Source organism: Heterocephalus glaber, unplaced genomic scaffold, assembly GCF_053883595.1.
Source record: "Heterocephalus glaber isolate CG9 unplaced genomic scaffold, H.glaber_assembly_v1.0 deba00001532, whole genome shotgun sequence".
NCBI lineage: Eukaryota > Metazoa > Chordata > Mammalia > Rodentia > Bathyergidae > Heterocephalus > Heterocephalus glaber.
The window spans coordinates 15,334,312-15,348,311 of NW_028258330.1; the positions used below are offsets into that span (position 1 = coordinate 15,334,312).

Sequence of the window (14,000 nt, forward strand, 5' to 3'; positions counted from 1 at the left end):
TAAATATTCACCGTATTTTGTGATCATACTGGATAAATGATAGCACCATATTTTCAATTTTTCAGGTCAAAAATCTTAAGTCAGTGTTTTTTTCTTTTTTGTTCTCATGCCATCACATTCAGTGGGGAACTATGTTAAGAATATAATCAGAACCTGACCTCACTTCCCTTCTGCACTGCCACCACACTTGCATATCTGTTTCTCTGTCTTTCTTACCTCTTCTCACAGTCTGTTCTGATGATAGCAGCCAGCATGAGCATTTTAAACTTTGGCTACTTTTCTGATCAGAATCCTTCAATGGGTCTTGGAATAAATAGATAAAAAAATAATAATAATAGAATAAATATCAAAGTCTTTTGTTGCCAGTTCAGAGAGTCCAGGTGGTTGAGTATCAGATTGTTCCATCTCGTTTCCCTTTGGGGTTGTAGTAGGTGATCCAGAAGTCTGTTTTTGAGACTTGTTTATGTGTCTTCTCATTTCCACGGGGCGGGGTGTGCTTCTGGCACCCGCGCGGCTCACCTCCTCTGCCCTAGGAGCTTGGGATGGCCGCAGGGGAGCTTCCTTCTAGGTGCTGGGACTGGCTCACATTCTGTGCCCTAGGAGCCTGGGATGGAGGTGGGGGAGCTTCCTTCTGGGTGCTGGGACTGGCTGAGCTTCTCTGCCCTAGGAGCCTGGGATGGTGGCGGGGGAGCTTCCTTCTGGGTTCTGGGCCTGTGGGGTTTTTAAAATATAAAAGTCTTTATGGTGGTTTGAGTCTCACTAGCTTTCTGTTCAGAGCTCTCACTACTTTCACCCTTGCTTCTTCCAACTGAGCCACATTTACTTTCCTTGATGCTCCTTGCCTACATTAGACACATTTTATCCTTGTAGGTTTTCTCCTCTTTCTGGGTGCTTTTCCCCTTGATGTCTATATGAGTAACTTCCTCACACCCTCTAGCTTTTATGGAAATTGTACTTTTTCAAATGGGTTCATCTTGACTGCTTAAAATAGCAATCCATCTTCCACCCATCCATTCAACTTCACGTTTTCTTTTTTTTACTTTTATTTCCTTCTTATTCTTAGCATCTATCACCCTCCATATACAATCTGTGCTAAAATTGATTTGCATAGATGATATGCATTATGTACTATTTGTTTCTCTTCTAAAATATAAGAAGCAAGAAGCAGGGACCTTTGTCTGTTTTTATCACTACAGTATTTCCAATGCCTAGAGCAGTGCCTGGCACATCAACAGTATGTATTTGTTGGAAGAATGAATAAATAAATAAGTGCCATTATTACTTAGTGACTGTTTTGAATTTGACTCAGAATGGACTTCTAGCAGCAAAAAGTGGCCTTGAGTAAATTATCAGCTGCCCCATCTTTGAAGGTAAAGAGGGATCCCTTTTCTGTGAGCCATATGATTCAGATCATCTGAATAGATAGGACTCTAGAGATAAACTGCCTCTACTCACCACTGAGCTGAGCCTGTCAGACAGCCTTCATGAGAAGAATGCCATTCTGTGAATCCTCACTATGCATTTTAATTTGCTACAGACATATCCTAAAAGAGAGCTTTCAGCCACTGGCTCTCTATTAAATGTGGCAGAAAGAATACACTCTTTGTGTTAATAAAAATATGTGCCAGTCATTTTGTGTTAAGGGCTGTTTAGGTAATAAAAATGGTCTCATGCCACATAAGATTTGGCAAGCCTACCTTGAATCATAAACCTTACATTTGTCAAGTTTTACATTCCTTGGGAAAACGATTACCTGCTTGATTATTATTGCATTCATTTCATATTAAATGTATGCATTATTTTTTCAGGGTGCCAGAATGTGAAAGTCATTGACAAGACATTGGTGAGGAAAAATCCTTTGGCTGTTTCCAAGATCTGACAGTGCACAATATTTCCCCATCTGTATTCTTTTTTTTCAGCATGTATTACTTGACAAAGAGACACTGTGCAGAGGGTGACCACAGTCTGTAATTCCCTACTTCGATACAAAGGGTGTCGTTCTTTTCCAACAAAATAGCAATCCCTTTTAGCTCATTGCTTTTGACTTTTCAATGGGTGTCCTAGGAACCTTTTAGAAAGAAATAGACTTGCATCCTGGAAATATATTAACTGTTAAAAAGAAAACATTGAAAATGTGTTTAGACAACGTCATCCCCTGGCAGGCTAAAGTGCTAGAAAACAAAAGATATCCTTTTGTAGAATTGGAGGTTGGGCACTGAGGTAAAAAGATAGTGATCTCACTGTTTACTAACCTGCTTTGTGTTTGGATATTCTTAAAATGGTGGTTCTTAAATTGTAAGCCCAGGTTCAAAAGGTTGAAAATGCCTGGAACAACATGAGATTTAGATTTACATCATGGAGAATTAACATTGGGTTGGATTGGAATAGGGGATGGTAATTTGTATTTTCTAGATACTTTTAACTTTTTAACACCCTGAGGTGTGCTGTTTCTTTAAATGGAGATTTCCAGTGGCATATTAAATGACTGAATACATGTAAATGTATTATGGTGTACATTACCTTAATCAAGAAGAAATAAAGCATTTTTTAGAAAGAATATACTGTATTCGGTCCATTTGTAACAATATCAAATTCAGCCACTTTAATGTGTAAACTCTAATCACTACCCTGTTTCTGCTACGCATTAATTTTCCTATTCCTCATAGATCCTGTTATTTATTTCTTTGCTTCTTTCCAATTTATTGTCACATTCAAGGCCAACTACATAATTTGGGAGGGGCATGGTAAATGGGTCCATGAAAATGTCTGCCCCTCTTACTGAAAGAAGTAACAAAATCCTTTTCTATTTTTCTTAATCAGTAGTGGTGTCTTTTTTCTATTTAATGTCATTTCTTTGGGTAAGGGGAAGTGGAAACCCTTCAAGAGACCAGGTATGAACCTACCCAAGAGCCTGGGGGTACTGCCCTGCATATTGCCTTGAGCCTTCTTGCCATTATAGAGCAGGTGGCTGAGCCAGTAGGACATTGGGGACATGGGGGAAGGGTGGAAGGTGATGTGTGACACAAAGCTCCAAGCTCCCAACACAAGTTCTGTTATCTCACTGAACTTCATGAATAAAACACACATTCAGAGATTACATTATTAAGGACATTAAGTCACCAGCACCAAGGGAAGAGCTGTGTTGAATACGGAGCCCAGGTGACTTGTATCAGAGGCATGTTCATGAGCCAGTGGTCACACAGCTGTGAGATTTATCCCCAAGTCAACCACTTCACAAATAAAATGTAAACTTGATACTCAAAATATTTTTAAAGTTGACTTTTAACAGTCTCTCTTGTTTTTCAACCACTGGGAGGTATTGAATAAAATCATTGAGAGAATCACTACTTTAAAGTATATCTATTATTATGTTTCATTATTCCTTCCTTTTCAGCCCATCTCTGCCACCATCTCTAGGAAATTCCTAAATAATAACATGGACATAAGTATAAATTTTCATTCTAAAATTGTATCTAAGTTTGACTAAAAATAATCACTTAATCTGATAAAAAATATAAATATAGAGCATTACTGTCATATAATTGCTTTATGTTTTTACAGTTAATATTAATACTAGTAAATAGATATATAATAAGGAACACTTCAATTTCTTCAATTTCCCTCAATTCTGGCACAGGATGTTCATTTTGACTACATCAAAGTACATGGCTGATTGGTGCCTTCCTAAAATGTTCACGATTACCCAGAAGATGGAGAGCGACAAAAAATGTTTCATGCAAATTACAGTGAGAATGGGGAGAACTAGTCTTAATTTGTGAATTTCTTATAATTTTTATGAGTTCCTGAGGCATGCATTCTTGCATATAGATTTCCATTTGTATCTTCAGAGTTACGATATATCTGAATGCTCTATGTCCAATAATTTTTCACTATCAAAACAATGTCTTGTTTTTAATTTTTTAAAAAGAGGGTCTTGGATCCAGTTGCAACAATGCTAAAACCAAAGGCAACTGATGGTTAAAACAGGAACGGAGTGTGCTGCTTGCACTTTCCTTTCCAGGAGTTTTGTTACTTAAACTTGACAAAAGTTCTTCAATTAAGCCAGCTAACCCACTTTTCCGTTCCTGAGTTTACTATTTTTCTTTGGTTTAAATAATTTATTTTAAACTAATATATAAAAACATGCATATAATAGATATTAATTGAGTACCAGGTGATATTTCAATATGTATACATTAAGTAATGTTTAAATCACATTAAACATATCTATCTCCTTACTGTCTGTCAATATATGTTGAGGGCTATGGCAACAGGGAATGGACAATTTATTTATGCTACTTGCTTTCCCTTGCATGTTATTTAGTGTACATAGTGCACTGGAACAAGGTTTATCAAATGTTAGAGTGCATCAGAACTACCTAGAGAGCTATCAAAATGGATTGCTGGGCTCCATCCTTATAGACTCTGATTTAGCCAGCTGATTGAGCCAGCTGTTGTATGTGGCCTACAGGTAGAGGGCATGTTCCACCTAAAAACACCAGTTGCTTTTTGGCAATAGATTCTTTGGAATTTTATTTCTTTTTGAGGCATAACGTACATATAGTCAGGTGTGTAAAGTGCGCAAGTCTAAAGGCATAGCTGAATAAATTATACATATATGCCCACATGCTCCTTCCCATTTTAAGATATAGAACATTTCTGTCATTCTCAAAGTACTTCCTCCTTCTGAAATAAACTATGCTCAGCTCCATTGCCACTGACAGATTTTGACTGGTCTTGGATGTCACATAAGTGGAGCCATGTAGGAAGTACTTTAATATTTATTTTACTCTGCTCAGTGTTTGTGAGATATTTCAATGTGATGAGTGTATCAGTAGCTACCTCTGTTAATTGGTCTCTTGAAATTTGTTATAGGAATATACCATACTTACCTATCTCTACGCCTATTGGCAGATGTTTGGAGCATTTCCAGCTTTTCTACTGAGAGCAGCTTCTAACTGATTTCTGTAGAAATACAAATTCAGTGTTATTTTGTGATTTTTTTCCAGAAAAGCTAACCAAATTGATTTTTTGCAACAACTTTAAATTTTAGCAAATATTTAACATTTTGAGCATTGAGTAGGTAATGTGTTACATGGATGCATCCCACATCTGGCTCATGAGCCACCGAGTTCTCACCCTCTAAAACATCTTGTTCTAACAGATGTTCAAATTACTCTGTGCCCTTACATAGCATCATGCCTGAGATCTGTGGCAGTGGTGGGTGACCGCCAAAAGAAATTGCCAGAATCTCCTTTGTTTAAACTTGCTTATGTTCTGCTACCTGGAAAATTGTGGGTGTGAAGTAAACTTCCTTCTCTCCATCAGACTTGGGGATCTGGATTCCCAGGCCTGTCATAATGAATGCAATGGTATTGATGCTTCTTAGCATACAGTTTACAAATGCCATCTGTGTCATTGCTGTGTTATTCATTTGCTTGTTTATCTTGCCAAAACATTGGTATTTGTGAAACAGCTTTAGGAGGCTGTGGTAGATTACGATAGCATGAAAGGAAGTTGTGGCTTGTTCTCAAACAAGGACTTTTCTCTTCATTGTAAAATTCATAATTTATTTACTGTCCAATGGACTGTTTCATGTCAGTTGCCTAGCAACAAAGTAAAGTTTGTCTGTTTAGGAAAGTCTGAAGATTTCTTATAACATAAACACAGAGGATGCTTTCTGAGCTTATATTTGCTTCAGTGTGCACTCTGTCACATGCCAGTTATAGAAAGACACCAGAGCAAGAGTTTGTTTTAGGTAATATAAATGTTAACCCAAATGATATGTTTATGTGATGAGAAATCTTACCTATTTTAAACGATGCAACTTCCTGTCTAAACCAAATCTAACTTGAGCAATAGGTATCTTCAGTCTTCCCTAATGCAATTGACCAGAGTTGGTTGGGGGAAATAAAAAGATACTTTAAAAGTTATAGTTCTCTGTTTGTTTCTCTACTGATAATTTTCTGAACTTACAAAAGGAGGATAGATTCAACAGAAAAATTTCTAGGATTTTCTAAAAATAAAGAATTGTGGGATCCTGAATAATGACAAAACAAAGGCTTGGATTTTCATGTTTGATTTAGTTCTTTCGATTCTGTATCACTGGGGAGCAGGGCTTGGCTTAGTTTTCTACCTGTCTTCTCTGGCTGGGTCATCCATCTTTATAGCTGATTGGTTTCCCAATACAGTCAAAGCCCTGAGTTTGTTTCCAACAGTGGCGTCTTCTCTGGATATTCATTTATGACAAAATCCTTTGCATTATGTTAGTGCTTCCTTATTAAACTCACCTAATGAAGGTCAGGGATAACCTGGCTGTAAGCACCTCACTGGATCATTCTGAACACAGCATTGAGAACTATGTGAGGTTTGTATTGTGAATTACAGGTCAACATTTAAAGGAAAATCTAATCAACAATGATTATTAACAGGAAAGAGAATAGGATAAGTTCTAAAATGCATTTTGTTTTGAGTGTTTATTTAGAAAAAAATTGTTTAAGAAAATAATTCAAAACCTATGCAATTAGGGCTGAGGATTTAGCTCAGTGGTTCTGGTGCCTGCCTTGCAAGCACAAGGACCCGAGTTCGATCCCCGCTACCAAAAATCAAAACAAACCTATGCAATTGAACAGAGTAAAAATACAAGTCCCCATAGATTTTACCACACAGAGGTAACTTATTTTTATTAGGTGAGTATAATCTCAGACATTGATATGCACATCCAATAAAGAGCTAGCTAGCTAGAATTGTTTGTATTACATAATAAATTTTGCATGTAAGTAAAATCTTCAATTTATTTTTATTTGTATTTAGTAGGAGAAAAATGAAAGTGAAAAAATTCTTAAAAGTAAGGTAAATGTTTCTTTTAAAAAAGAGTACAGCTTAAGATTGCATGCTCAATGTATTTTAAAATCATGGAAATTTAAGAGGTTGAAAGAATTTTTTATTTATGCATCTGCATGTTTCAAATTTACAGAGTGTCAGTTGACTTATTTCTATAAAAAAGAAGTAATTAGCCTCTCACACCTACTGTGTTTTCCTCTTTCTGCCATTTCTCTCCTATCTTGTTAAATTGACATTATTTTTATATTGGTGTGGTACAATACATTTCTTCTATACTGATAATTTCCCAAATTATTTCATATTAGTTGTCACATAAATGAATCCAGTGGTTGCTATCAGTTTAATGGCCTTGACATTCTCTGGCCCTTCCTATATGTTTTCACTTCTTGGTTCTCTGGATTTCGTTGGCCATCTGTGATTTTAGGATAGCTGTATTCTGTGAGTTTGTGCATGTTGAAAATCTGCTTGATGCTTTTATACTTGAATGACACTTTGGATGAGTTTACTACTTGGGTGTCTTGCTTTCATTATGAAGACATTTTGCATTGTTTCCTGGAATTGAATTTGCTCTGGAGAAATTGAGACTACCCTACTTGTCTGTCTTTGATGCTAACCTGATCTCCCCTCCACAAATCCCCAAATGTCTATAAAGCCTGTTTCTTTATCTTTGGATTTCACTAATTCCAGCAAAGATAATGCTGAATGTCACACGACTCCAAATTTTAAAATAGAAACATGCCTACTCCAAAACAAACATGTCTCATATCAAATATTAGCTTATCTTACATAGCCCTGCATTTTTTGTTACTCTTAAAATAGTGTTATGTCGATTTAATAACAATGGATATTATAAACTGTTGGACATTTGTTCTGAAATAACAAACTTATTTAGTGATTTTTGTTATATAAGCCAGCTCTGTGATGATGAAATATTTATGCCTTTGCTGTCTTGTATAGTAACTTTTAGCCATGTGTGGCTAGTAGGCACTCTAGTATCAAATATTTCACTCAATTTCAGTTTATTTAATTTAAATTTAAGTAGTCATATGTAGCTAGTGGATATGTACTGAATAGAACAGATATTGAGAACAATCTTAGGCACTAAAGAAAGTTAAGCTAACACACTCCAGACTGGTGTGAATTGACCATCTCTGTTATACGGCTGCCTCGTGCAAATCACACTAAGTGCTTTTTATATAACTTTCTGATTTAAAACATTATAGAGGCTCTTAGTTGTATGATAAATTGCAATAATAAATCTAATATAATTTGTAAGTCATTTTGTATAGCAAGAAAATCTATTCAATAATAAATTTAATAATATTTTAAAATTATTTGGAAGAAAAACACTATATTGATCTAAAGCAGCTGTTTGTTTTCTTATTAATCTTTTCAGTTATGATTTTTTGGGAAGAAACCAAAAATTTTGTCTAATGTTTTGAGTTCATAGCATAGCTGAGCCACCGAGTGGATACTTCACTGAGAGAATATGATTTTGAAAGTTATATTACATTATGTAGGTAGAATAATAATACTAGCCTCCTAGGTATGGAGATTATAGGTGTGCCCTACCGCACCTGGTAGTAAACTGTTAATCTATCAAAAATTAATTTGTGCACCTCTTAAATATTTATGATTAGACCAAGACAACAGCAGAATTCATAAATTTGAAGAGCTAGTCATTGAATCAACTGGTGGTTTTGTCTGCATAGCTGCATGAACAATTTGTCTACTTTCCACTAAAGGGAACAGATGCTTTGTTGTCACGTAAACACAATCAGAATGGTGCTCACAGACTTCCCCTGGAGCTTCGTTTTGCATAGATGTTTTTGGCCAGTCTTACTCTAGGTCTGTTAACCATTTACCCAGGACTATTTGGCTTTCCACTCTTTCACCATCTCTTGTCCATCCTTTATTGGGCAGGCAAATGATGGAGAAAATGATGCAAGTGCAAACAAATGCACCGAAAGGAATATCTTTGGAAAGCCAGGCAGTGCTTTAGTGGTCAGGCGTCGCTCAGGAAGGGAGTGGTTAACAGGGCATAGAAAGTTCATGTGTGCACTGCCTCCCCTGGTTTTTATTTTATTTTATTTTATTTTATTTTATTTTATTTTATTTTATTTTATTTTATTTTCAGTGCTGGAGACTGAAACCAGGGTCTTGTGCACTTTTGGTAACCATTCTACCATTTAGTCACATCTCCATTCTTACATCTGCATTTGAAATGGTCCTCTTCTAGGAGCTCAGGAATGAGCATCTCTTCCCCTTCTAGTATACATCCTCTGTCACCACTTCTACTTTCAATGTTCTTCAAGGGTTCATGTCAATAAAAGGTATCAGCATGTGTAATTCATTGTAATTACTTAGTGTCTAATAACTTTCAAAAATATTTATTTTCCTGACGATGAGGATTTACATGAGATTCAAATTCTTTACATCAAATTCACTGTATTTTATGTTCTCATAACTCCTCTGACTGTTTGAATCTTGTTCAAAATAAAACATAAACAAGGAATTCTCAGTAGTCTACCCAATATGAGTCAGTATGACTTCCCAGTCCAGATTCATTTGTAGTTTTGCTTCCATGAATCTGAAAGTTGGGAATGAAATTCAGTAATATATCAGAAAATGCTCATACTCTGACCCTGTTTGCACTATTGAAACAATTCAGTAAAATTAATAATTATATCTGTTATTAGCTATCTTATAATGACATATCAGTTTCTAAAACAACATATAATTTGAAGAACTTTTCAACCCTTTGATGTGGAGGGTGATAAAAGGAGTAAAAAGGTGTAAGCTTTTTGACTTTCATCTTTGCTCAGATGCCTTCGATATCTTTCTGACCATCAAGGCTATGGCATGATGAATGGAGAAGTAGGAGCTACCTCCCTGTCTCTGGGCTCTTGACAACACTCTCTCTATAATGGAATACTTCTTCTTTTGGTCTTCTTGGTACTTTCAATATTTAATTTAGGGACCTGGATCCTATCATCACTCATTTACTTACTAATCCTTTAGTGAATTGACAGAAATGTAGTGTCCAGAACAATAGAAAGAGTGGTCCACAGCTGTGTTCTGTCTATTCATGTAGCTTTAATTCCAGTCCTGTCCACACTGCATGCATTTGGGGCAAGAAATCACATGGTAAAGGTACCTGAAAATCAAGTGTGCTTTCAGGATGTGCATAGTCTGGGGGTTGACTCTTTACTCTCCTACATGCTATTAAGTACCCTAAGGATAAACTTACACAATGTTGTCATAAGTACTAAACAAATGATAATATGAAAAATTATGGGGCCATAGTGCTTTAATATGGATTGACATGCCCATAAGAGAAGGGACTGCATGTCCTTTTTGCTGTATTACCAGTACCTTGTTTAGAAAATTGTAGTTTTTCAATAAATATATGTTAAATTAATTGAAGAACATTAGTCAGATATTATACAGGCTTTTAAAAGGACAGCTCATATCATATGCTTAGAATCAAATTTAGCAATTACTGAAATGTACATAATTGAGTAAATTTAAAATTACAATATTTAATGAAAAATTTTAAGAAAATACGTTTTATACATGAGTGTTTTATGATCATAAATCACTACTGTGAAATTATATTTGATTTTTAAAGCAAATAAAAAAGAAAATGTTTTATCAAGGTGAATGATTTTGTAAAGTATAGATTTTACCATTTTAACTTTCTTTGATTTCAAGTTTTTAGTAGATGACTATCAAATGATATTGATTACTTATTAAAATTTCACGGTTACATTTTAAAGTTGTTTGGAATACATTGGATTATATGGTCAGATGTTATTCACCTATGTTCCCTGATCCAGTTCTATGACCCCCTCTTTAAATAAAGGATTCGGAGGTCACATAAGATGGTCGAAGGTATGTGCTGTGTTCCAATTTTGTAACAGTTGATTCTTAAAAATTTTGACTAATACTACTTTAGTTTTTCTGAGAAAATTAATTTTTATTTAAGTGTCACAAACAATGTTGCACTGAGATTTTATAACTCATGATGGTTTATTGGTAAAAACAAAACACAACTTGAACTCAATCAAGGAAAAGAGTTAATGTGAGTTAGAACGACTAAGTCTTGAGAAGAACATGGGTGCTGTTGGGGTCCTGACACCTTGGTTTGAAAGCCACAAGAACTTATTCAGACTGTTTCCACCATTGCCCCTATGGAATGTTGGCTTTATGTTTTCTTACTGTAGACCTGCATCTACTTTTGATGGGGCATATGGAAGGGGTTCCATCATAGAGCCTTCAGCTCCCCACCTCATAACTTCTGGTTCTGTTGCCAAGGAAAATTCAGTTGTAACAGTTCAGCTTATGATTTTTTTTAATGTTTTTAATTTTGCTTTTTTTTTTCCTTTTGGTACCAGGGATCAAACCTGGGACCTTGCACTTGCGAGGCAGGCGGCAGAACCACTGAGCTAAATCCCCGCCCTAGTTCAGCTTATGATTATCAGAGAACAGAACAGGAATTGGGTCACTTACCCATCCCCGACCAATCATATATGATGGGGAAGAAAAGATACTCTATAAATATGGAGCCATTGTGAGTAGTCTTAACTATTGTCATGTGGAGAAGAGGGAAGAGAAGCAATATTGCTGTTTCCAGAGTAGAAAAACTTTACAGGAACAAAACAATTGATGTCCCTGGTTGAAACAGTAAATTTTTTAGAATATGTGTATCCTATACAATGTTTTGGATATATCCCCCAAAATTACATATCTGTAATTCAAATTTAAGTTGGTGCCCTCTGTTTTTTTTTTCTTAAATTCATTTATTGGTACATTTTAGGTATACAATACATTTTCATTTATCATTGGGTGCTTTTACCTGTACATAATGTATCTTGGTTCTTATTTTTTTCCCATTACCTGTGCACCGTTCACCCCCTCCACTCTTCCTTATTTACATAGACTTTGTTTCCATTTTTTTCTTTTCTCACAATTTTTCTCTTCCTTTCTTTCCTTTCCCCTTCCCCTCCCTCTTCCCTCTTAAGCTTTGTGTCATTTTATTTTATTTTTATTTATTTAAATTTTATTGGTACATTTTATTGGTACATTTTAGGTATACAATTCATTTACATTTATCACTGGGTGCTTGTACCTGAACATGATGTATCTTAGTTCTTATTATTTTCCCCATTACCTATGTGCCCTTCACCCCTACCATCCTTCCCTATTTACATAGACTTTGTTTCCATTTTTTTTTCTGTCTCATAATTTTTCCTTTCCTTTCTTCTCTTTCCACTTCCCCTCCTGCCACCCCTCCACCTTTGGGCCCTTTCCTATTTCAAATTATCAATTATTTGTTTTAATCATTTTCATCCTTATTTACACTTTCAGTTTCTCACACTAGAGAAACTATTTGATATTTACACATGTGTGTCCTATTTATTGCACTTAAGAGTATGGCCTCAATATGCATCCATTTAGCTATAAACGACTGTAGTTTCTCATTCTTTATGGCTGAGTAGTACTCCATTTTATAAAAAAAACACATTTTCTTTATCCAGTTTCCAGTTGATGGGCACTTGGGCTGTTTCCAAATCTTAGCTATTACAAATTGTGCCACTATAAACATAGGTGCACATATATGGCTGGGGTATGATTCTTTTAATTCTTTTGGGAAGATACCCAGTAGGGGAATAGCTGCGTCAAATGGGACCTCTAGTCCTAGTTCTTTGAGGTATCTCCATATGGATTTCCACAGTGGTTGCACCAGTCTGCACTCCCACCAACAATGGAGAAGGGTTCCTTTCTCTCCACACCCCCATCAGCATTTGTTATTGGTTGATTTCTTGATAGGAGCCATTCTTTGTGGGGTGAGGTGAAATCTCAGTGTTGTTTTCATCTGCATCTCTTGAATGACCAGTGATGAACATTTTTTCATATATTTAATTGCTGTTTTTGCTTCTTTGTGTGAGAAATGTCTGTTCATTTCAGATGCCCATTTTTGAATTGGGCCTTTGAATTTGGGAGGTCTGATTTTTTTCAATTCTTTATATATTCTAGATAGTAGACCTTTGTCTGAGGTACAGCTGCTAAAAATTTCTTCCCATATTGTAGGTTGTCTCTTAGCTCTGTTGGTAGTTTCTCTTGCAGTGCAGAAGCTTTTTAATAAGATGAGATCCCAGTTGTTGATTCTTTGTGCTAGTTCCCGTGCTACTGAAGTTTTGTTCATAAAGTCTTTTCCTATGCCAATGTCATCAAGAGTTCTACCTAACTTATCTTCCAGCAAGTTTACTGTTTCTGGCTTGATATTTAGCTCTTTAGTCCACTTCAATCTTAGTTTAGTGCACAGTGATAGATGGCAGGTTGAAATCCAGTTTTTCCAACACCATTTATTGAACAGGCTATCTTTTCTCCAATGAGGGCAATTGGCTCCTTTGTCAAAGATGAGATGGCTGAGTATGTCTGGAGATGTTTCTGCATCTTCTAATCTATTCCACTGATCGTTGGGTCTGTTTCTTTGCCAGTACCATGCTGTTTTTATCACAGTAGCTTTGTCGTATAGTTTCAAGTTGGGGATTGTGATACCCCCAGCCATGTCTCTGTTGCCTAGAATTACTTTTTGTATTCTAGGTTTCTTTTGCTTCCAAATGAAATTTTGGATTGTTTTCTCTAGTTCTGTGAAGTATATTGTTGGAATTTCAATTGGCATTGCATTAAATCTATATAGTAGTTTTGGAAGTATGGTCATTTTCACTATATTGGTTCTTCCTAGCCAAGAGCAAGGGATATCTTTCCATTTTCTTATATCATCTTTGATCTCCTTTTTCAGAGTGTTATAGTTTTCAGTGTAAAGGTCTTTTGCTTCCTTTGTTAGATTGATTCCTAGATATTTCATTTTTTAAGATGCTATTGTAAAAGGAATTATTTCCAGAATTTCTCTCTCAATGGGTCTGCTATTTGTGTATAAGACGGCTATTGTTTTTTGAGTGTTGACCTTATATCCAGCTACTCTACTAAATCTGTCAATTAGGTCTAGCAGACTTTTGCCTGAGTTTTTTGGATCTTCTATGTAAAGTATCATATCATCAGGAAATAATGACAGTTTCACTTCTTCCTTTCCTATCTTTATTCCTTTTATTTCTTTCTCTTTTCTACTTGCTATGGCTAATGTTTCCAGA

At 35.7% G+C, this 14,000-nt stretch overlaps 1 protein-coding gene across 5 annotated transcripts in view; it reads left to right on the forward strand.

Moving 5' to 3' along the window:
• The window catches only part of Hao1 (hydroxyacid oxidase 1), a 142,214-nt gene that overhangs the window by 59,375 nt on the left and 68,839 nt on the right, over positions 1–14,000 (forward strand). For 3 of the 5 annotated variants that reach the window (XM_004840807.4, XM_087188674.1, XM_087188676.1), the window contains one exon: positions 1,809–2,557. The exons of the other annotated variants lie outside the window; for them this stretch is intronic. In XM_004840807.4, the coding sequence (XP_004840864.2) occupies positions 1,809–1,879 (71 nt within the window). In that variant the 3' untranslated portion in view covers positions 1,880–2,557. Of the gene's footprint in view, positions 1–1,808; positions 2,558–14,000 lie in introns of those variants that run through there. 5 annotated transcript variants of the gene reach the window in all.